Source organism: Neopsephotus bourkii, unplaced genomic scaffold (assembly GCF_033783945.1).
Source record: "Neopsephotus bourkii isolate Nb327-2 ecotype Australia unplaced genomic scaffold, CSIRO-AGI_Nbou_v1 NB_1423, whole genome shotgun sequence".
Classification (NCBI taxonomy): Eukaryota; Metazoa; Chordata; class Aves; order Psittaciformes; family Psittacidae; genus Neopsephotus; species Neopsephotus bourkii.
The window spans coordinates 4,050,753-4,074,040 of record NW_026901900.1 but is presented as its reverse complement, the minus strand read 5'-3'; the positions used below and the strand labels follow the sequence as shown (position 1 = coordinate 4,074,040).

Genomic DNA, 23,288 nt, shown 5'->3' with positions numbered 1-23,288 from the left:
GCTCTCAGTGACTCCTAGATCCCAGAGGGGGGCCAGCGTTTCTTCTCTGCCTCCCGAGCACAACAGGGGCAAAACAGCAGTCATCCTCTGCAAAACAGACCAGAAATCCAGAGCCTGCCACTGCACTGGGAGAGTGGTGGATACTGGGAAGAATCTGGTTTGCAAGAAAAAGAAAAGGTTTTGCCGAGGCTATTCAAGGCAGTAAACACAGACTTGACATTTTGGCGGAAAACAAACTGCTTTTCAGACAGCTGAGGGCGCTCAGCGCTTTTTGAGTGAAGTTGGTGTTTGTGCTTTCAGATACAATACTTGTGCGCTGATGATTGCATCAAAGATAGCGCTGCTCGTGAGCAAAGCCTGGACAGGGGCTTGGGCTCTAACACTGCCAACAACTAACAAATAAAAGGCCCAGAGCTGGTTAAATAGCTGCTTATGTGCTTCAGTACAAGCATAGATTTAGTGCCTTAATTTTAATGACATCTGAAAAGATCTCTTTGATCACAGATTTCCCTTCTGAAGCAGCAGGGGTTTATTTATTTGTTGCAATTTCAAGTACCTTCATAGAAGTAGAAAAATGGAGAAAGACAATAGCCTAATATACCTGGATGTTTGTGTCTTGACCATCTTCTTGCGGTTTTCTCTCATCCTGGTTTTATCCTTAGCTTTAGGATCTGCTTCTTGGCACCTTTGCCAGAATCGCCATCTATCCCTATCCTGAATTTCCTGAGAAAAGGACCTCTGTTGTGGTGGGTTCTGTGTTGTGGGCATGTCTGTTCAGTTCTGGAAAGGGATACTTTGATCTCATTTCACCCAGACCATTTTACATTATCATTTTTAGGGATTTTTGATATAAAACAGATTTCTCTGGGTTCCCATTTCTCTTCCATTGATTTGTGTGGCTTATTCAAACTTATTAAAATCCTTCTGTGATTCACCACTCTTTATTAACAAAACCTTTATTCCTTCGTGCTTCTAAAGCTACTTAGGACATGAAACAATGCTTCTGATTTGTTAACTGTTACTATTATCACCAGTGGTATGACTGAAAATCCGTGCATTTAGCTGAAATACACTTAATACATACACTTAGTTTATTTAAGTCATGTAATTACTGCTACTAATATCTTGTTTAGTTGGGTACCTCGTGTCCATGAAAAGAAAAATTAGTCTCGTTATCATGGCAATGATGTCTGTATTTGTTTGAGCTCTAGAGGGACATCTTGGCTTAGAAAGTTAAGGATTTTTATGTCAGTCAATTGCCCTGTTTTTCATCCACAGCAACTTTGATTTGGGTTTTCAAGAACTGATAACTGAATTAAAGTACCTGTTACTTGCAAGGCCAGTTGACATCGGCCATGTAGCTCGTTTCTCTTAGGTACGTGTGTGCATGGTGAATTCCTCCATCTTAATTTAGTGTTTGTGTATGACAATGTGGCTGTAATAGTGCTTCCTAACTCCAGTTGTGCAGAGCCTCATGCATAGCATGGGCTTCCTCAATTGCTTTGTTTAGGTGCCCTGGCACCTAAGACTACGTTGTGTCATGGAACAAATGTCTTCTCTTTGTCTTCCATGACGACATGGGACCTTTAGATGGGATTTCCCTTTCACCCCTGAGCTTGGCTCCTGAGCTACCTGACTCCATGGTTTCCCCACTGAGGGTTGAAGCACAGTGCTGCAGAGAAATGGCAAAGCATTCCTTTCTTGTCCCCATGCTCTCTTCACTGAGAAAACATAATTTCCCAATACTTAAAATCTGGAATTCCTAACCCATGTCAGTATTTCCAATGAGATAACAAATGGCTTCAGCAACATGTAAGTTCCCCATATCACAGCCAGGCAACACAGCAACCATTTATTTTCTCCCCAGGAGGACATACCTGGATATTGAAGGGAGAAGCATTGGTGCATACAGAATCCAGGTCCAGCTTCCTGATGAGAGGCAGACTGATACACACATGTGAGATTCTTTGCAGAATCCTGTTTCTGCGTGTCAACCCTACTGGGGGTGATTCAGACTGGGTTTCTCAAGGGATAGCCTGTGGATGCTACAGAAATCTCAGGTTTCTCCTGATTCATATGTTGAAGGGCATCCACTTCTGTGCAGTTCAGCATCCCACAAGTGTGAACCATGAGGACTGTGAGATGCTAGAACACAAGACAGAGGCATTTTATCTCTTCTGCCAGCCTTTCTGTCTCCTTCCACAACGCTGATATTCTCTTTTCAGCTAGGACCAGATCCAGGTAGGGTTAATGGCTGGAGGCTCAGTAGCCAGACATCCTCAGCCACTCCACTGGGGCCAGACTGTGCTTCCCTGTTAATGGCAAGCCAGGGAGGGGATGGATGCCACAAACAGCCACCACTGTAAATCCCTGCTGCTTTCAAAAGCGAGAGCCAGCCAAGAAACGAAGCAGATGAGGGAGCAGACTTTATAATCAGGTTTACAAGTTGATCAATTATTATCATACCTGCAATGAGCTAGTTACAGAGATGAGAACAAGCTGATATTATGGAAAGGCAGCTATAAAAACTGTGTTTCCAGACATGCTGAGTTCTGTGAGAACAGAGAAACAACCTATTAAAAGATCTTGTTAACCCATAGGTTGGGTTAAAGCTGATGTTTGCTTTATTCCTCCCCTCTTCTTCATTTACTTGTTCCCTTGCTTTCTTGTCTAAAGAAATATTGTTTTCTTTGGGTAGATTATTGGAGAACATAGTGTACAGGAGGTTTACTTCTGTTTGCTCAGCTCCCCTGAGGTGAACAGAGTTGTACAAGACATGGTGCAGACCTGAATTGGACCCCAGGCAGCTTCTTTGTGGTCACTCCTGTGGTGCTCACTGTTTCACTTGCACACATCTCTTTCACCTCTTTCCTTCCTCCCTCACTGCTTAATACTTCTGGCTGGCTGTTGGGCAAGAGGGTACAAAGGAGAAAGGGGTACCTTGCCTGAACTGTGTACACTGCAGAGAAAAAAAGTCAGGCTTATTTGATTGCATTACACCATAGTTTCTGTCTACTAAAAGGAGGTATTTATGCAGGAGACACTGAAAGGGGAAGGAAATGTCATGATTTTTAGGGACCTGGTCTTGCTGAAGGGTTTGGATACTCATTTAAGATACTGTTGGTTTGACATATTATTGTTACCTTATGCATTAATTAGCACAGCGGTGTCAGAGTAGGGCTCAAATGACAAAGATCATACCCAGGTCTCATGGCTTTGGCCTAGCCTGTTGCCCAGGGAAGGGACCTGTAACAAAACCTAAATCAAGCCCAGGGTCAAATATCACTAAGACCTGGCACCATTGCCAGCAGGGTTTCTGTTTAAGGGATTGCTTTTACTTGCAGTGTTTTCTGCAGTGCATCACTAGAGGATCTGGGCTCCACCTGATAGTGTGGTCAAACCCTATTGATCTGTACATGGCCACTTCTGCAAAGATTTTTCCTTCACCTGGTCACTTTTGATTTATAGGCTGTACTCTGGGTAGGGTTTTAGTGCAGATCTCTTTAAAAGGCCTACCCGAGGCCCAAGCTGAACTCTTAACACAGCTGCTGCTGGAGTTCCACTTGGACATGGTGGGTTTGGGCAGTAGTAGTGTATCCTAGAGCAGAGGCACCATGTGGGAGGGTCCTTTAGGGTCCTGGAGGATTTTGTGTGGAATATCTAAGCTGTGGGGTGGTTTAGGGCTGGGGTGGGGAGAGCTCATGAAGGTAAATGTCTTAAGAGGTATTTTCTTTGCCTAATTCTTTGGAAGCAAGTGGTCATCTAAGATGTTGGACTGCCTGAGACTGTACCCAGTAAAGTAGATTTTGGGATTGAGGGGAGAAGACCATGTTTGAGAATGAGGGCTGGGCTAATGCATTACTTTGTTTTTGTAACTTGTTTTTCCTGTAAGGATTTCAGGGCAATATCTATGTACCAAATCTCAAAGAGCTTCCTAGATTACAGGCAGCTCATGTAAAGGTACCATTTGCCCAAAGCCGTTACTCCAAAACACCTGATCCTTGAACTGGGAAAGTAAGAATATGTTGAGTGAAAGTAACTAGAGGAATTTGAGAAGGGAAAAAGCACTTCTGTGGGAATAACTTTTCACAGGTTAACATTATTCATGGGCCGCTTGGATTTTAGATGACTGAACCGTGTTGGAAGCAGATGCTGTTTCCTTGTTGTTCCTTTGCTTGCCACTTCCATTTTTCAGCATTTGTTTGTGACTAAGCTCAGGGAGGTGAAATCAATAGTGCTCCAGCATTAATAATTGAACAACGCAGGTAACCAGCTGAGTAAACCCCATCTCACTTGAAATCAGAGCAGTTACTTAGCTTGAGCTAACATAGCTGAGAATTAGGTGCAGACTGAGGTGGAAAATGGGATAAAACCACCCAAATAAATAAATAAGAAAAGCCAAACAGCCTGCTCCTCCTTTGTGCTATGCTGTCATTGTTCTTACCAAAAGATCATCAGAAGTGAATAAGGATTCCTCTCTCAAATCATTCAGAATCGGGGTGCAATCAGGCAGAATGGTTTGAAAGCATTGTTTGTAGGAATGAACTCTCCAGGGGTCTGAGTGCTATTTCCAGGTTTCATCCTAAAGCTTAAATGGTGCACTTATTGAGAGCTGATCATATAAAGCACATGAAGAAGAAAACAGCCTGACAAAAAACAGCTTTTAACTTAGGGAATGAAAAAAAGAAAGGCAATAAACACACTGCTGGAGGCATTTCTGAAGGGCATTTGGATGCTCTTGTAACTAGAATATGACATTCCACAGCATCCCCTTGCTGAAATGCTGTTGTCTGTGGAGAAGACTGCAATAAACTTCTAACATCCTTGGTGAAATCACACAGTGGTTAAGGGAGAGGGTCTCTTACTCCCAGTTAACCTTTGGGAAGGGTGTAGTAGGATGGCATGTGAGATCGTCATACCACCCCTGTGGCTTTTGCTCTTTGCAGATGGAAGTTGGTGTATTCATTGAAAGGGCAGGGTTTGGGAATCTCTAGATCAAATCCACTTATAAATATTGAGAACAAGGGGCTTCTCTGAGGGATAGTAATGTTTTAATGAGGTAAACTGCCTAATGATAGACTTGTCAGTAAAGGCATAAATCATATCTGATACCTCAGGATATAGCCAGCAAAGAAATCCAGTGAGGATTAATGCCAAGATGTCAGCAATCCAGAAGATACATGATAGCATCACTGTGGAGCCAACAGACACAAAATGCAATGTAAAGATTTCCTTTCCTTCATGGGGTCTCCAGGGATCCTTCTGCAGAGTGTTTAGGAAAAGTGCTCTGAATCCTAAGTAGTATGAGGAGGCAGACAGCCTCATTGAAAGGTGATTAAATACTGCCAAGGGATGGGAGCATCCACCAGGATGGTGCTCTGGGATGATGCTGAACACTCACTGCATCAGCACTTTTGGGTACTATGTTGTGGACAAGCTGTGTAATGCACCAAGGAAAAATATTGCATTAAGAATTGTGTGCCATTTCTATAAGGAAAAAGAATTACATGTCATTTCTACAAGAAACTAAAGAAAACCTCTGTAATGGAGTGTGCAGGAATCCCACCACTGTGTATCAAAGCTTACTTTAAACGGAAAACACAAGCTGCAGTTGTAGACCCAGTTTGTAGTTTGGATGAAGACTGTAAGAGTCGGTTTCCAGCAGGCTCAGCTAATGCTGCATTTCAGCAGGATGGAGTTTGCAGCCTTTCTCCCAAACAGCAGAGTAGGATCAAAGCCTTAATTTTCATGGCTTTCAATGGCCTGCAGCACAGCAAGAGCTGCAACATGAAGAGATTATGATGTTCAGAAGGCATCAAAAGCTTTGCTGCACAGGGCCCATCTGTATCTTCTCTCCTAGCCCTGTCTTTCCTCATTGGCTCTCTATGCAGCAGCACACAGCATGTGTGAATCCAGAAACAGCCCTGCAGAGCCAGGGGAAACCCAGGAGGCAATTAATTCATCTTGAAACAGCACAGCCTTAAACAGTCACCAGTGACCTGGAGTTTCTGTACAGTTTTCTGTTTAAGTAATTGTGCTGCCAACTTGCCATCAGGGCTGGGATTTCATAAACAAGTTTGGGTTTTTGCAATGAGGAGCAGTTTGCCGAATATTGCCTTTAAATATGTCAGTGAAGGAGCAATTGCATGGCTCTCCACTGCAGCAAGCACTTCTGGTCTCATGGGCTCTGTCCATCACCCTCTGAGACCTAAGTGGCTCCAACAGAGGGTGGAAAAGAAGCTCCAACAATGGACATGAGGGCCAGAGGAAAGAACAGAAGAGTAGAGGCTTTTTTGTCCCTGATATTCCACTTAAGTGTGTGCAGACTGGAGGTGTACAGCTGGGGTGAAAAAATAAGACCATATAACATGATTCAGCTGATCCCAAACAAAAGTTAGGGAGGAGGAACTCCTACCTGAGTAGAGGGAAGCTTCCCGGGGGATTTCCCCTGGCCACCTTTCAAAGCTCTGGCTGCTTTGTGACCTGTGAGGCATTTGTTAGGTTTGAGTTTTATTTTCTTTCTTCCCCCCCTTTCTTTTCCTTTTTCAGTTCTTATATGTTTTGTTTCTTAAAGAATGACATCCTGGCTCCTAACATTTCTGGAGGCAACACTCACATTCCTTGCAGCTCTGTGTTAGCAAAAAGACATAAAATGTTCCTCATAATTACACATGATTTGATCATTCCAGCATTTTCACCTCTTCCCAGAGGTTTTATTATAATAATTAATTTCTCTGGCACCTCCTTGCAGCTCTAGGCATTTTCCCAAACCTTTAAATATGCATTTAGCAGTTCTGAACACTTCACTGCTGTATTTCTTTCCCTCTATTTGCTAGTTATATATTCTTTGTTCATAGTCTTTCCTACAACGTGAGCGTTATTCCTGTAGTCCCCATTACTGTAGTACTGTGATACTCCAGGATCTCTGCTTCACCACACCACTGTGATCAAAGAAAATGCTGTTATCCCTAGTTACACATGGGAATCTGGGGTACAATGGGACTCATGTTTTTAAGGATTTGAAGCCCAGTGTGTCACAGGAGGTCAGTGGCAGAAAAAGGAATTACACTCTGGTCTCCTGATTCCAAGTCCCAGCTGAGCCAGCTTGGTTTTATTGTCTTCCAGTGCATTCTGTTGCAACATTCTGCAATTTCCAATCCATGAAGGACTCCTCACTTTCTCAAATGCCTTTAAGGAAAGGCGAACCAAGAGGAAAGTGATTTAAGAACCTACAACTCCTCTCAGGAAATTGTCTTCTAGCAGTTCTGGATATTGGATAGAAAACGATTTTTTGCTAAAGAGAAATCTGAACTCTGATCTGAACTGTGGAGTATTAATCATATCATGTATTCATCATATCTATGTATGATAGCACTTGTCCATAGTAAATTTCTTGGATCTCAGGGGCAGTGCAGCAGAAAAAAAATGGACTAAGTCAGAGATCAGTGTGATCATATCAAAGCCATTTATTACAGAGCATCAATCCTTTTTATACTGTTTCCCTGTATCTGCTCACAATAGCTTGCTGTATTATAATTGGATACATTTATTATAATTGGATACATTTTCTTGTAACACACAGCAAGTACGGTTACATTTACAGTAGCTCGCTGTATAATATTTGGATACATCTACAATAGCGCGCTGTAGTATAATTAGATACACATTCAATAGTTTGCTGTATTATGATTGAATACATATACAATAGCTTAGTATATTATACTTTGATACATATTCTTGCAGCACACATTAACTAGTAACAATTAATCAAATAAGCATATGAGAACTTAACCTTTAAAATTTGCTAACAGTCCACTATTTTGTATCTTAGCACAGTCCAGGTTCTTATCTTTCTTGCACTGTTACTTTTGCTTCTTTACCCATATCCTCCTTCATCCTCAGTTCATGTCGAGTTCCACGTAGACACTTGCTGACTTGGGAACGTGGCCATTCTTTGCTAAAAATCCATCCACAGGGCAGAATGTAAGAGAGGTGATCTCAAATAATGTTGGGTTTTAACAACTAACCCAACTCATTAAAAACCTCAGTTTCAGCCTCCTGCTGATTTCAGTTAGGGCTGGTAGATTATCCAAACACAATCCAGCACAACTGTTGGTATGATTCAGTGTGATCCATTAATCATCACGCAACAGGCAGAGCTGTACATTAGCTTGAACTTCTGCATGTCCCCAGGCACAGCCATGCACTATGGTGGTGGAATTCATTCTAGCTCTGTCATTAGCAGTTAATTGCATAGGCTGCAAAAATGTCATGAATTCTGACGTTTCATCTCTTTAAACCCAACCCCATGTAACCCTCCTGCCACAACTCACAGGACCCACAGGTATCCTCAATCTGGAGTCAAGCCACCCATGGCTTGTTTGCTAGAATGGGAATGGCAGCCCCAGAAGCAAAGCTGCTGATAGGGATGCTGAAATCTTGCCCTTTGTCAGACAGAAGCTGAGCCAAAAGTCATGTTTCAGCCTATGCAGAACTTGGCCAAACCTTCTTATTAATTTGGCTTCCAACAAAAGCAGCACAGCACTGAAATGCAAAACTGCCTTGGTGGGTAAACTGGTTTCCATGTACTGTCAGGTTGTAGCTAAATAGGATTAAAGCTGTTTTCCACCTGAACATGAGGAAGAGCTTACTTACCTTGAGGGCAGCTGAGCATTGGAATAGGTTGCCCAGAGAGGTTGTGGAGTCTCCTTTCCTGGAAATGTTTAAGAGCTGTCTGAACACAATCCTAAGCAATGCTGTAGGTGATCCTGCTTGAGCAGGCAGATTGGATGACTTTCAGGTGTCCCTTCCAACCTCAACCATTATGTGCTTCAGGGATTCAGTGTTTCTGCCCTGGTACGGGCAGGATGTCAGAGCAAGAGATGGGTCTCCAAGCTCAGCGCTGTGAGTCTTGAAGTGGTTCAGGGTGAGAAAGTGGTGAGCAGTCCATTGGGCTCTCCTGTCCCATCAGGTTGTGCTCTCAAGACAGTCACAGGAGAGAAGTGGTCGCCAAGTCCGTCAAGCCTGGAAAGAGCAGCTTGCCAGGCTTAGACATTGTGACTGATGGTGCCCAACAGCATCCTAATTATTTCACTTTATTTACTGCAAATGTAGTTTCACCAATGAACTTCAAACAAAGACTGAAAAAAGAGGACTTCAAAGCATTTAACTTACACTACTGAAGATATATGTCTGCATCAGTCTGTGTCAGCCAAGACATATTCAGCAAACCTTATCTCTGCAGGGTAAAGCCTGATAAAGGTCTAATTGCCTGAGAAACGCACAGCCCTTGGGACTGCAGTTGCAAAAGCAATTTCCTTCTTTACAATGGAGCCTTAACTAAAACCCCTCCTGCTTAATGAGAGCATGAATAATTAAGGGACAAGGGTAGGGGCGTGGAGCTGCAGCCAGCCGGGGTCTGCATGGGGTGGCTGGGAGCAAGCAGGGGCCCAGGCAGGTCTGTGCTATATCCCTGCCTGTGTGGGGGGTCATACATGCCCCTGATGTCGGTGGCTCACCTTCCTTACACTCATGTCAGGGCAGCCCTTGCCTCCAGGCTTCCCTGGTGCTGTCAGTCCTCCTGGGGTGTAACCAGGGCATCTCCAATGATGGGCCCCACCAAACATGATCTCAGCCACCATGGCTGCCGAAGATCATTGCAGCAATGTCTGGCCGCTTGTTGCCGAAGCGTTTGTGGGTGGAAGTGAATGGATTGAGAAGTGTTTGTAACAACAGTGTTTCTTTGTTTCATGTAAAAGAGCCAAGTTTAATGCAGGATACAAAGCTGACCCAGGGGTGAAAGACATCACTGACCATCCTCAGAGGCTGCCCTCCCACCCCTGAGCCAAAGCCAGCAAACCTTCAATGCATTAGCAATTAAAAGTGAGAGGGACAGAGCAAAAAAATCCGCTCACAGATTGTTCTAGGGAGGGAATGAAGCAGCAGAAGCAGCAAAGGGTGGTTAATGTAGGTTTTGCAGCAGATACTGTTACAGGACGATCTTCCCTTTTCCTTTCTGGTTTAGAAATACGACTTTATTGACACAGAGATAGTCCTGGAAGAGCTAATGAAGCACAAAGCTGAGTGAAAGAAATCATGTGCAGGGGGCTGTTAGCAGCAACTTTTTTCTCCTTATGTTTTTTTTTTCCATTAAATAAAGAGGAGTTAACACCTGTGCCTGCTTCACCAAGCCATTTTTCAAGTTTGCAGTTGTTCTCAGGGGAATCAAAGTGACAGATTTATGCAAAGCTGGAGTTTGGATCTTTTCTTGCCCTGGAGCAAGGCTTTTATCCGACGCTTTTCTTCCCCCCTTCACAAGGGGATGGTGAAGAGGAGAAACACTTCACACTTGAAAATAGCAAAGGAAAAAATACCTTTCACAGCTGTTCCTAGCAGCTGGGATGTATTTAATCCGAGCTAGAGATTAACATGTATCTCTGTGAAAGAGATGTTCTCCTTCCCACTCTGGGTGTGTTATCACCGGTAGATGCTCCTAAGTGACCTGAAAGACCTCAGGTTATGCCTGTGGCCAGCTTAAGCCTCTGCACAGCAGGGTGTTTATCAGGGTGTCTGCAGAAGGCAACTCTTTTCTTACCATTGCGTTGGAGATGGGAAGGGCAGAAAAGGTCTTTGCTGCTGTCTCCACAAGTGCTACATTCACAGAGGCACAAATGCATAATAGTAAATCTTCAATAGCACAAGAATGCCTGCTGTCTTCTAAGCCAGAGTGCTGAGCCCTGAGCAAGAGGACTTTGCCCTCCTGGAAAGCAGTTATGTTTTGTCATCACTGCTTAGTGTGAAAACGTCCTGGAGTCCCCGGTCCTTGAGTCATTAAGGATTTGAGAGGCAGAACTTATGTTAATGGATGTGAATTCACAATCCCGTTATGTAGTAAGAAGCTGGTACCTATGTGACCTACTGGCTTGTTTCTTTGGTCCTCAAATCTTATCATTCCAGTCAATCTCCTTCTTCATCCCCACCTTTCAGTCATATACGAAGGTCTTGCCCTTACTCTTAGAAACAGTCTTAAACACAAGCAAAACAAGACATTACTCTTTATCTTTCCCTGGTGAACAAACTATTGAAACCCTTTTCCATAGAAATCTACCCAAGATAAACATGCAAAATGTGATGTTTGACCCCAAACACTTAATTCAAACCAAAGAGGACCCAGGCAATATAACCCAGCAAATCATTTGCTTCTGCTGCTGGATTTTATAGCCTTCACTAGCTCCAGCACCACCTGCTTGATACATGAGTCCACCACCCTAAAGTGATGGCCAGGGGACAGCTGTACAGTCCTTGACACATGGCCTTGTGCTAGGTGCTGTGTGTGTCAATGCACCGACCTACTGCACAGCAGCATAGCAGTCAGCCTCTCCCAGTGACTTATCAGCAAGCTGCACAGATGCATTTCACTTAGCAAAGGCAGGTGCAGAACTAGAGCTGTTTCCTCCTTGGCAATGCTGATGGTGTGTCTTCTTCAGCCTGGAGAAGAGAGACCTCAGAACAGCTTCTGGCATGTGAAGGGGGCTACAAGGATGCTGGAGAGGGGCTCTTCATCAGAGATTGTAGTGATAGGACAAGGGGTGATGGGTTTAAACTTAAACAGGGGAAGTTCAGGTGACTTATAAGGAAGAAATTCTTTACTGTGATGGTGGTGAGGCACTGGAACAGGTTGCCCAAAAAAGTGGTAAATGCTCCATTCCTGGCAGTGTTCAAGGCCAGGCTGTACAGAGCCTTGGGTGGCATGGTTTACTGTGAGGTGTCCCTGCCCATGGCAAGGGAGGGTTGGAACTGAATGATCATAAGGTCCTTTTCAGCCCTAACTATTCTATGATTCTATGTGGGAGCACCTCATTGACAAGGAAGTCAGGAGCAGGACTAAATGACCAAGAGTTACCCATCAGCAGCATGTCCGTCCTCACCAGTGATGAAATCAATTGTGGCATTGCTAACCCAGCTCCTGGGGTAAGAAATTCCCCTGAGTGAGGAGGACAGTTTTCTCAGCAGCAAGCCAGCAGATTGCCATGAGAGCAGGGAGCAATCTCCAGTGAGGGAGCTGGAGCAGAGCCCATTTCACTACCTTGGCCATGTGCCTGGGTTAACTCACTGGGTTAAGTGTTGCTGAGGGCAGTTTCTAAATCCAAATAAACCTCCTGCACAATGGCAGGGGGAGACATGCTTTCATGTTATCAGCTGCTCTGGGAACAGAGAGACTGTGTCAAAGACCTGGAAACTCTTATTAAAAGGGATACCAGAGAAGAACAAGACCTGCTCAAGGCAGAAACATACAGAATCCATATGCTAACAGAGCAGGGCCTTTAGCCATTTAGTGAGGTTTGTGTAGGTGGTTTGACACCATTTTGGTAGCAGCTAAGAAGAGAAACTTGCTGCCTGGTGGCAAAAGCTGGTTTTACAGAAGGGCTGGCAGCTCCTGTGGGGAAATGCAGGTGTCTCTGATGCTGTTTGAATTGAAAACATCCAGTCAGTGGCCAAATAAAAAATAAGGCACGATTCTAGTTGCTCCTTTTCCCCTTTCTGGTCCCTATTTCTGTATTTTTACCATACGATGTTCAGTGTTATCTTTTTAATTCCTTAATTCACTCTTTCTTTGCCTAAAATTTTCCTTGACCAGCTGCTTCCTTCACTGCCCCTTCCCTCCTGTCCTATGTATTTTCCTGCTTTTCCTTCCACTTCCTTTTCCTTTGCCCCACGGTTTCTAGCTTTCTTTTTTGGGCTCTGCATCCCTATGTTTGTCTCAGCTCTCACATTATTTCCTATTCCTTTCATCTGTGGGATTTCATGGGGTCCAGGGGCACTTCTCACCCCTGTATTAGTTTACAGTAATCTACCACTCAGTAATCTGTGCTGCCTTTCCCCTCTTTTCCACAAGTCTCCTCCTCCAGATGAGCTTGCACATCTGTGTACAAGGTACACATACATCCTAGAGCCAGAAGGCTGGAGCCAAACCCAGTTCAGGGAACTGCCAGCTTCAGTGGGATTCCCTCCTCCAAATCCAAAGCTCCTTGGGTGTTGGATGAGACATGGATGGCAGCAGTTGTGTTCCTTACCACAACCCTAGAAAAAAGTCACTCTGCTGATTTGAAAGAATGTGCTGAAAATGAAGCATATGCTGCCCTACAATGGAAAACACTGTAAGTTAAAATGCTTTAAATTGCAAAAGGTGTTTTGTAAGAGAACTGTCATATACCATGAGACAATTTTACTGGAAACAACATCCCCAATGAGAAACAAATCACACTGACCTTTGCTATAGGGCTTAAAAGCAGGTTTCTTTGGGGTTATGGAGACTCATTTGCCCTCCAGCAGTGGAAGAATTAAGATGTTATGTTTAACATAAACAAGAGAGGTTTAATCCCAAATCCTCATGTGAGAGCACTTTGTGTTCTCTTAAAACTCCAGTAATTCCCTAAGCAAGATGGACAGTTGGGTTACTTTAGACTCAGAGAGAGCAGGGGAGGGACAGAAGGGACATCAAAAGGAATTAACTCATCAAAGTAAGAACCCAGTTGTGAAAACCGAGCAGAGTGTGAGTTCAATTGCATTAACTATACATGGTGCCAAGATCACTCATTAGAAAATGCCTTTCTCCTCTTTGCTTTTTAACCAGGCAGACTGCAAGAAGAAAGGTCGGTCTGATGGGACCACCGCAAGCCAGAGCTGTGCAACCTCCTGGACACACACCCATTCCTGCTCAGTCAGTAATCATAGAATCATAGAATGGTTTACATTGGGAAGGACCTTAAGATCATTCAGTTCCAACCCCCTGCCATGGGCAGGGACACCTAACATTAGACCATGTAATACTGTGAAAGTCATGATTCTCATTACCATATGGGCTCTACACAAGATCCTTTGAGGTCAGATGCCAGTTTCTGAGGGATGAAGGAAAGAAAAGGTGGTTCCTGTGGACTGGAAGGCTGCATGTCTCTGATGACCTGCCTGTGCCGGGTCTAGCTGCACATCATCTCTGCACTCAGCAAAGATAGAGTGGGCTTTGGTGTGGAATCATCTTGGTCCTTTTGAAAGGCAGCCTATTCCACAGCTCAGGTTTCTCCTGCTGCTCTTCTGCCTGGGGCTCAGAGAGAAGTCAGCCACAGCAATCTGTTATCATTCAGCAGCATTGAATTAACTTCAGAAGAAGACAGTGTCAAACATGTTACCTCCAGCTGTGATTCAAAAGTTAAAACAGGTTCAACCCTTCTAAAACATAGGAGGGAGAGGGTATAAATCCAGAGAACTTGAACTGCTGAAGCAAAGACAAGACATTTCACATATCCATCTTTTTATTTCTAGACAGGAAGCCAAAATCCTACAGTATCACTGCTGCATTAGGACTTGAGACGTACAGCATCCCTTTCATTATTGCTCTCTTGTGATCCTGCAGCTGGAGAGACCCAGTGTGAGTGACCGGGTACTGGACAGATGATTGTTGTGGCCCAAAACCAGGCCAGAATTGCCTTCACTGACTGAGCTACGACTGAAGTATACTTTGCCAATACAATTCATCTTCAGAAGTGACCAGTGAAAACAGCTGCATACTTATGTAATGATGCTGGCCACCAGAATAAATGTGGTTCTTGGCTAAAGGACCAGAAAACCAAACAGAAGTGGTGGTGCTGCCTTCTTCATGGCTTTTTGGAGACCAAGCTCTGCAATCCGGAGCTCATCTCTGGTCTCTGCAGGAGAAAAGGATGTTGAAAACCTGGAGCAATCAAGCTACAGCAGTGAGTGATAGTGTGGTCATCTTGCCACCAAGAGAAAATGTATTCAATTTATTCAAGCGAGTGCTTGGTTGCGGGATTATAAATGCCAAAACTGGGTGAGGATTTCTAATAAGAGGGTTATTTTATTCTTCACATAGCAGACAACAGTCCAATGTGATCCCATGGCTGGCAGCTGAAGCCAGGCAAATCCAGAATGGGGAAAAACATCAGACTTTAGCATTGAAACAGCTCACCAAAGGATGAACTTGCTTCTCCCCCATCTGAGATTTTAAAGTGAGGGTTGAATGTCTTTCTTTCTCTTTCTTCTTCTAAATTCAGTTATGATTTTGAAGTCCCTGGGTGAAATTTTCTAGGCTGTGTGGTCAGATTCAACTTTCCTACTGATCCCTCTGCCTTTAAAACCTCATATTTATAAGAAGTGCTTTTACCTGGACCAGGGTTCACCCCAGGGACAAGGGAATTAGACATCTTTATTCATTCCTCCACAGCTGTGGGAATGATGTGTTTAGCTATTTTTCCCATCGCCAGTTGTGTCAGTGGTATGTGTTATACAGATGTGTGTCTAGTGGGAGCTATGCTCAGACAGCACATTTCACATTGATTTATGAACAAATTTCTGAGCGCAGCAGCTTCTGGCCTCTGCTGACTTGGGCTGGAATCAGCTTGCACGTTTGTTGCTATTCTTATTCTTGGACCTGCAGTCATGGCTCAAGAACCAGATGCTGCAGAAATGCAGAGCCAAGGAGGTCCTTGCCTCAGAGCTCTGCTGCAAGAGCCTGGCATGAAGCAAGGGGTGAGTGTGGGTAGCCACAGGGAAAAGATGGGTAGTGAATGTGATCAGCAGTGATGAGCTATAGAAACTGTGTGTAGCAACAAGTTGAGCATACAGTGGTGGGCTGAGGCTGGGTTTGCCCAGGAAAAGATGCTGTAGGACTCAAGACATGAGAGAAAAGAGCCTGCACAGCATCTTCATTGTGTGAATGGTAGGAAAGGCACATCTGGGAGTAGCTACATGGGAAGTGTCTACACAGAGGGAAGACTATGGTGAGGATGACATCCAGGTTTTAAGCCCAAGTGATGGATACGAGGAGGTGATAGTACCAGTGATTGAGAAAGGGAAAAAGAGTCATTTGGAGTGAGAGTAACATTTTCCCTTCAGCCACGATGGGTCTGAGACAAGGGTCAGATGTCCTCAGGTGTCAGGGAGGCAGGCTGAGACAGGAGTTTTGGTAGGAGGACACAGTTAACAGGACATACATCCATATCCAAATAAAACTGCATTTACATGGATGAGATTTGTTAGAGAACAGGGCAGAGGCAGATTTGAGCAGGGCCCTGTGGGCACAGAGAGGGCAGGATGAGGAAGATAGACAGTGGGGATGGGTAAAGGCTGAAGGGATCAAGAAAGGGCAGAAAGATGCAATGAAGGTGTAGAAAAAGATCTCCAACCATACTAACTCTTTGATCCTTCTACTTACTTTTCCATTCAGATTCTAAATGATATTACATAAAGTCTTTTTACTGCTGTTCATCCAGTAAATCTTTGCAAACTCTTTGAGACAGCAGTGTACTCCCGAGTGATCCCCAAAGACAGATCCTGTTTCTTCATGGTCATAAGTACTCTTCAAAAGAACGAACCATACAGAACTACAGGGGACTTTGGCCAGGGAATATGATTGTTTTAAAATAGGAATTTTAAAATAGGAATCACCCAGCCCAGGTATTAGTACAAAAATAGTTAAATATGATGGACCAAATGTCCAACCATGAGAAGAGAGACTCACATTAGAGAAGCATAGACAGAAGGAGCTAATGAAAACGTCTCTTCCTGTGGGAACACTAACACAACTGAATATTCATATTTGTAGGTCACCCAGTTTAAAGAGCGGTGGGAAAGAAATCTGGGTTTGATATTTTGTACCCTGGACTACAAAGGAATCACTGTGGATATATATAAAAGACAGCTGGTCTGAGGTTTCAGATCACCTACATGCATTAGAAAGGCAGCCAGACTCTGAGCACAGTGCTCTCGTTTGATACCTGAACTAACGCTCAACTTTGTCAATGCTTTAAAGGCAAAGAGAGAGGCAGAGCAGAGCTGTGTTTTATTAAAAGGCTTAAATCACCTGTATCACCACAGAAACAGCAAAGAAAGTGACATGGCCTGGAGGGAGAAACCTTTGGTTTAAATATCTGTAAAGATAAGTGGAAGAGAAAGAAGAGCTCCTGCCTGGGAAAGCCACAGGCCTGTCTCAAAGTCTGCAAGTCTATCTAAACTGAGGAAGTGAATGAATCTGTGGCACATACATGAGCGGCTGAAAGAGCAGCCTGAGCAGTAATTGGCTCTATTGGTGCTCCTCTGATTAGCTGGTTTTGGCTACAGCACTCATCAGGCTCACGCTGAGTTCACAGCACTAAAGTATTCACGCTGCACTAGAGAACATCTCAGATCAGCTGGTGGATCCCTGCTGAGAAACAGCAAACACAGTTCTGAAGGATGGGGTCTCCAGGGAGGGGTTTTAAATCTTTATTTCGTGTCACTAATTCCTTGTGTTTCAAGGCTGGAAGAGAAAGGACTCCTGGAATGGATTCAGATGCTCCCACTACTTTTCACTACTGCAGAGATGAAGGAAGAGAGAAGAAAACTGATGGTGCTTCTGTGGAGAGAAATATGGGAACAAAATCACATTGATCACTGTGATCCGAATGTAGACAGCTCTAATTCTTTGCTAAAATACCAATCTGAAAGTTGTAATGAACTCAAAAAGCCCAAGGGACCAGCTTGTCACAATGGAAAGGGAAGGTTCCACACCAATGAATCTCTGGAGAGCCTCCCAACAGGGAGAGGTTTCAGCTGGGAACATCTGGCAGAGGGCACAGGAGAAGATGAGCCACCCCAAGCCCTTACAGTGACACTGGGCACAGCACCAGCAAACAAGAATGGAAGAGAACAAGGGAACTGGGCACTTTCAAGTGAGAGGTATGGGGAGACGTGCTTACCTATAGCGTCTGCTCCAGAGTTATTTCCAAGACCTCCTTGCAGCTCATTCAGCTCTGAAGTCAGTTCCACGGACACCTGCTGTATCTTCAAAATGCCTACAAACCCACTCTGCAGAATGATAGAGAAATCCACAGAACATTAATTACTGCTTCCACACTCTGGTGATCACCACCAAAAAGTGAATTGGAGAGCATCAGCCAGCGCCAGCATACACAATGCAGCTGTGTTTCCTGAGGTGCTTCGCTGATTCAAACACTCTCGTCAAATATAAGCAGTATAATGTAGACTATTAGAGGTGGCATTAAGGAAAGACACATCCATATTTTGGGTGTGAGCTGCTCATGTGTCTCCCTTTCTCACCCTGCTCTTCCCAGCTGTTACATGGTGGAATCATCAAAATGTGAGAAATAGCAGAACAGATCACATGAGGCATTTCCAAAGTGCTTTGAGAACAGTTGACCATTATTCACTTGCAACATGCAGTAAACAGAGATGAAGCTTAAATATGAAGCTCTTCTACCTAGAAGATATCAATCTTGTGTGTATACACACAAGAAAAAGCAATTGCTGTTTCACACAAGCTAAGAGTTTGGTTTTCAGGATAAAACCAACCAACCTATGGTTACAGACATCAGCTTCTTGTGCTCTATCTCCTCAGCAGCAGTGCTGGAGTAATAACACACTTGTATGTTGCTGCCCACACCTAACACAAAATTCACCTTGCTGAAGCTGCCAGGCTTTGGTACCACTCATTCCCATTGGAGAGACCATAAAGGGACATGGAGAGACCACCTTGGATGGGCTGAACATCCCTCCCATCACTTGCAGCACTTCCCTCTTTCTTCACATGACTCCCATGTGTTTTACAACATCTCAAAGCACCATTTCCCAGTAGAAACCTGAGGTTCATACCAAGGCTTCCATGTACACTGTGTTGTACAAAATACCTCCAGGATTGACCCAGTTTTGCCTGAAGTCAACATCAGCCTCAATTTTCAGTTTTCCTCCGTAGTTATGTATGTATGTATGTATTGGCTTCATGGAGACCTCATAGCAGCCTTCCAGTATCTGAAGGGGGCCTACAGGGATGCTGGGAAGGGACTCTTCATTAGGGACTGTAGTGACAGGACAAGGGGTAATGGGTTAAAACTTAGACAGGGGAAGTTTAGATTGGATATAAGGAGGAAATTCTTTTGTGTTAGGGTGGTGAGGCACTGGAATAGGTTGCCCAGGGAGGTTGTGAATGCTCCATCCCTGCCAGTGTTCAAGGCCAGGTTGGACGAGGCCTTGGGTAATATGGTTTAGAGCGAGATGTCCCTGCCCGTGGCAGGGGGATTGGAACTAGATGATCTTAAGGTCCTTTCCAACCCTAACTATTCTGTGATTCTGTGATTCTATTTCAAAACTACTGAATGAGGCTCTGAAACCTCCTGTACTGCAGTTTAGTCCCTTCAGTTCCAAAGCAAAAGCAGTTTTTTCTGGTGGTTAACATTAAACAAACATTGAGCTTGTTGGTCTGTTGGGATTTCCGGAGGATATTTGCTTTGAAAAATTCTTTTCAGGATTGTCTTTTAAGCTTTTTTTTCCTGGAATTTGGAAGCAATTTGTTGATCTTCAAGAAATAAATGGTACATATCAAACAAGTGAGAAAAGCTCTCTGGAGTTTTTGTTAGGGAGAAAAAACCCCAAATCTGTTTCTGTTTTACCAAGATCCAGCTCTGCTGTTCTTGCATAAAGCTGTGATGAAATACACTGTAGGGCCATGCCAACATTAAATATGAATATTACCTTTGTTAAACTCTCTAGCATACAGCTGAGTCTGATGAAACTACTCCAGAGGGAGACACTTGTCACAGCAGAAGTCTTGTCTCACTGTCATGAGGTTGGCTCAGCATTATTTAACTCATGATTCCTTATTTCACACATGATTTTGCACACCAGCCATGCACAAGGAGCCCCCTATACCAGACACAGCACAACCGTGGAACAAAAAGGCACCTTCTGCTCCCAGATGGAGATAGACAGAGGATGAGATTAAAGGAACCATCCAGGCCATGCTGTCAAGCTCTTAGAAACCATCACAGCTAGGGGGAGATTTAACTGTTACTGTGTCTACATGATATTCCTATTCTAACAAAAGTTTTTAAGCATCCCATGCCCATTCCTGACTGTCTTATTCCCAGTGACCTCTCATGTGGGAAAAGGAGAATACTGAAACAGAAAGAGGCTGTTTTGGGCTGTGAGTGATGCGGGGCCCCTGGGGATGCTCCACAGCAATTTTTATGCAGGGACAGGGTCAGTCTCAGAGCCATCTGCCAAAACCATGGAGAAGCCCGAAGCTGCCTCAGCCAGTTCTAGGAGGAAACAGCAAAGTATTTTGAGACCTGGCTTTTCACTTTTACCTTGCTCACCAGATATATTTTGAGAAACAGTTGTAGGCTGCTGGGAAGAGCTCTCTCTGCTTGCAAGTTTTATCCATCCTCATTTCAAACGGGAGAAGTGGGTGACCAGGGTTACAAGCTTCCCAACTCACACATCTTCTGTTTCCCAGGCTCTTCGTTCCCAACAGGAGCTGTGGGCACCGCACTGCTCCCCTGGGACCCTTGCACTGCCGGCACCCTATGAGCCACCCCTTCACCTCCCACAGCCCTGGGTGCCACCAGTGCCCACCCTGGCGCTGAGGGGGTGCCCGGCAGTAGCTACCCTCACCACGGAGTGTGCTTTGCCCTTCTCATCTCTTTTCCATCTTGCCTCTTTGCACTCTCCGTCCCGTCCATCTCTTCCCTTCGCATTCCTTCTCTTTGCAACTCTGCTTTTGCATCCCTCCCCTTTGTATCCCTCCCTTTTCACCTCCCCCTTTGCACCTCTCTCATTTACATCCCTCCCCTTTGCCTCTCTGCCCCCTTTGCATCTCTGCCTTTCCTCAACTCTGCTCCTCGCGTCTCTGCCCCTGCACACCCCCTGCCCCCAGACCCTTCGCATCTCCGCGCCCTTGCCCGCTCGGATCTCAGCCCTTTGGGCATCTGAACTCCAGGCACCCTCCACTCCCCGCCCCCTTCCCTTTACCCCCCCCGCCCTTTCCCTTCTTTGCCCCTTCGCATCCCCGCCTCGCTCCCTCCCTGCCTTCACCACCGCGGTCCTTGCTCACCTCTCCCCCACCTCCCCTCTTGTGTTCCCCCCCCTTCAATCCCTCTCCAACCCCTTTGCCCTCCTTTGCCCCCGTCCCGCGATGCCGCCGCGGCTGCTGCCGCTGCTGGCGCTGGGGCTGGCCCTGGGGGGCCGGGCAGGCGGCGGGGGGGGCTGCCAGTTACCGGCAGAGTGGCGGCCGCTCAGCGAGGGCTGCCGCGCCGAGCTGGCCGCGATCATCGTGTACGCGAAGGTGCTGGCGCTGCACCCAGACACCTACGGCGCGTACAACTACCTGCCGTGGCAGCGGGACCCCCCCGGCGGGCCGCAGCAGGCAGCGGGGGGGTTATTCTATTCCGCCGAGATCGAGCTGCTGTGCGATCAGGCGTGGGGCAGCATGCTGGAGGTGCCCGCCGGCTCCCGCCTCAACCTCACCGGCCTCGGGTACTTCTCCTGCCACTCGCACACCGTCATGCAGGGCTACGCTTATTTCTTCTTCCTCCGGTGAGTCCCGCGATACGGGGTATCTGGAGGGGGGGGGGGTGTCGGTATCCTGGCTCCAGGGTATCTCCGCGCTAGGGACGGTTCGCTTCATCCCGCGCTCCCCACAGCGCTTGGCGCTTCCACCCATAGTTTCATCGGGAGAAAAAGAGCCAGTCCTTAATGTAATATTCCATCATTCAGGGAGCCGCTGTTGAGTAGCTCCTGGGTGCTGCTGCTTTTGTTTTTACGAGGGGACTGGAGAGAGGCCAGTGCCTCTTAGCCGAAGTTTGGCGTGGAACTTTAAAACTCATCGCCAAGTACTCACCCGATAGCTTCCTCCCGGCTCTCCCAAGCCCCAGCCAAATCCCGACGTTGGGTTCATCGAAAGAATAAGAGAACGAACCACAGTGTGGGAGCAGAGCCATGGCTGTGACCTTTCAATCCAAGAGTGTTTGCGAAATACTATTGAGTGGCTTGTTTTGAAATATATTTGTATATTCTTGCACTGGGTGTGTAATGAATCACAACTTGATGCTGCCTAGTCCTTACTCTGTAGCAATAGCTTTAAACATGTCTTACAGAAGTTATTTATTGACTTTACTGGTTATACAACTCTTGGTTCACGAGAGACCTGGTTCATAACTGAGGTGCTCAGGACATTGTTAGTGTAAATAAGTATTAAAGGGCAGTATTGGGCTCAAAAGCCTTCATAGGTTTGGGCTTATTAAGTCTTAAGTTTTTTGCAGCTATAGATAATTTCTGTAGTGTAGGGAGATGTTTGCCGTGCACCTCTTCAAGAGTGCCCATCCCTGGCAGTGTTCAAGGTCAGGTTGGACAGAGCTTTGAGCAGCCTGGTCTAGTGAAAGGTGTCACTGCCCATGGCAGGGGGGCTGGAACTAGGTAAGCTTTAAGGTCACTTCTAACTCAAATCAGTCTGTGGTTCTATGATATGATTCTATGACTGTTTGAAGGAGTACTTAAACTCTGGGATCAAGGGCAAAGTGATGGAAATTGAATAGGAACCATGAGCTACGATATAGATTTGCCTCATACATGGTGGTTCACTGATGCCTGCAGAGTGGTATGAGCCTGTTTAAGTCCTTACTGCTGCTGCCTGACCCAGTCCCCTGTCTCGGCAACTAAGTCCCAGGAGAACTGAGTACCGCATGCCTGCTGAAAGTCCATCTGAGTGACTTTGGTGGCACTTGTTGAGCCAGGCTGAAGTACAAAGGGTGACTTCTGTTGGGAGAGAAAGTGCTGCTCAGCCTCACTGCTCACTCACTGCCCATGCAATTTGTGTTTCAGAATGGATGAGAACTACATCCTCCTGCCACACGGCGTCAACTTTCAGGAGGCGATTTTCCCGGACACCATGGAGAACAGAAGGATGTTTGCCAGCCTTTTCCAGTTTTCTAACTGCTCGCAGGCGCAGCATGTGTTGAGCTTCTCCAGTGACTGGGAGATTCAAGAGGACAACCGGGTAAGTGGTGTATTTGCTGTTCAGTAATTGTTTTCCAAGTGGGCACAGGCATTCCTGTGTTGTTTGCAAACATATATATATATATGAATGCAGAGCAGCAGATCCCTGATTTTCCTGGTGCTTTGGTAATGCACTGGTGGGGAGATGCTAAACTCTGCTTTCAAAGATGACCTCTGTGTTAGCTCTTTAGCTTGCCATGGACCTGAGCAAAGCTTGGCATCAACCTGTTCTGGAAACCACTATTGTTTGTGATCCTGTCCTACTCTACGCAGGTCATTCCTGGCTTTGCTATCTCTAGACCCCATACTTTAGCTTCAGCTGAATTGCTCAGGAGCAAAGCTTTGCTTTTGTACTTCTGTGTTCATCTCATGTAGTGATAGCAGTGCCTGGACTATGACAGACTGTAAGGGATTATTCTTGCCCAACTCCACATAACATCTACTGAACT

The 23,288-nt window shown here is 45.4% G+C and overlaps 1 protein-coding gene across 1 annotated transcript in view; it reads left to right on the top strand.

Moving 5' to 3' along the window:
- The first annotated feature begins 20,933 nt into the window (after positions 1 to 20,933).
- CCDC3 (coiled-coil domain containing 3) overlaps positions 20,934 to 23,288 on the top strand; it is a 39,120-nt gene continuing 36,765 nt past the window's right edge. The window contains exons 1-2 of the mRNA XM_061368122.1: positions 20,934 to 21,381; positions 22,666 to 22,840. Coding sequence (XP_061224106.1) covers positions 20,981 to 21,381; positions 22,666 to 22,840 — 576 coding nt within the window. The 5' untranslated portion in view covers positions 20,934 to 20,980. The remainder of the gene's footprint in view (positions 21,382 to 22,665; positions 22,841 to 23,288) is intronic.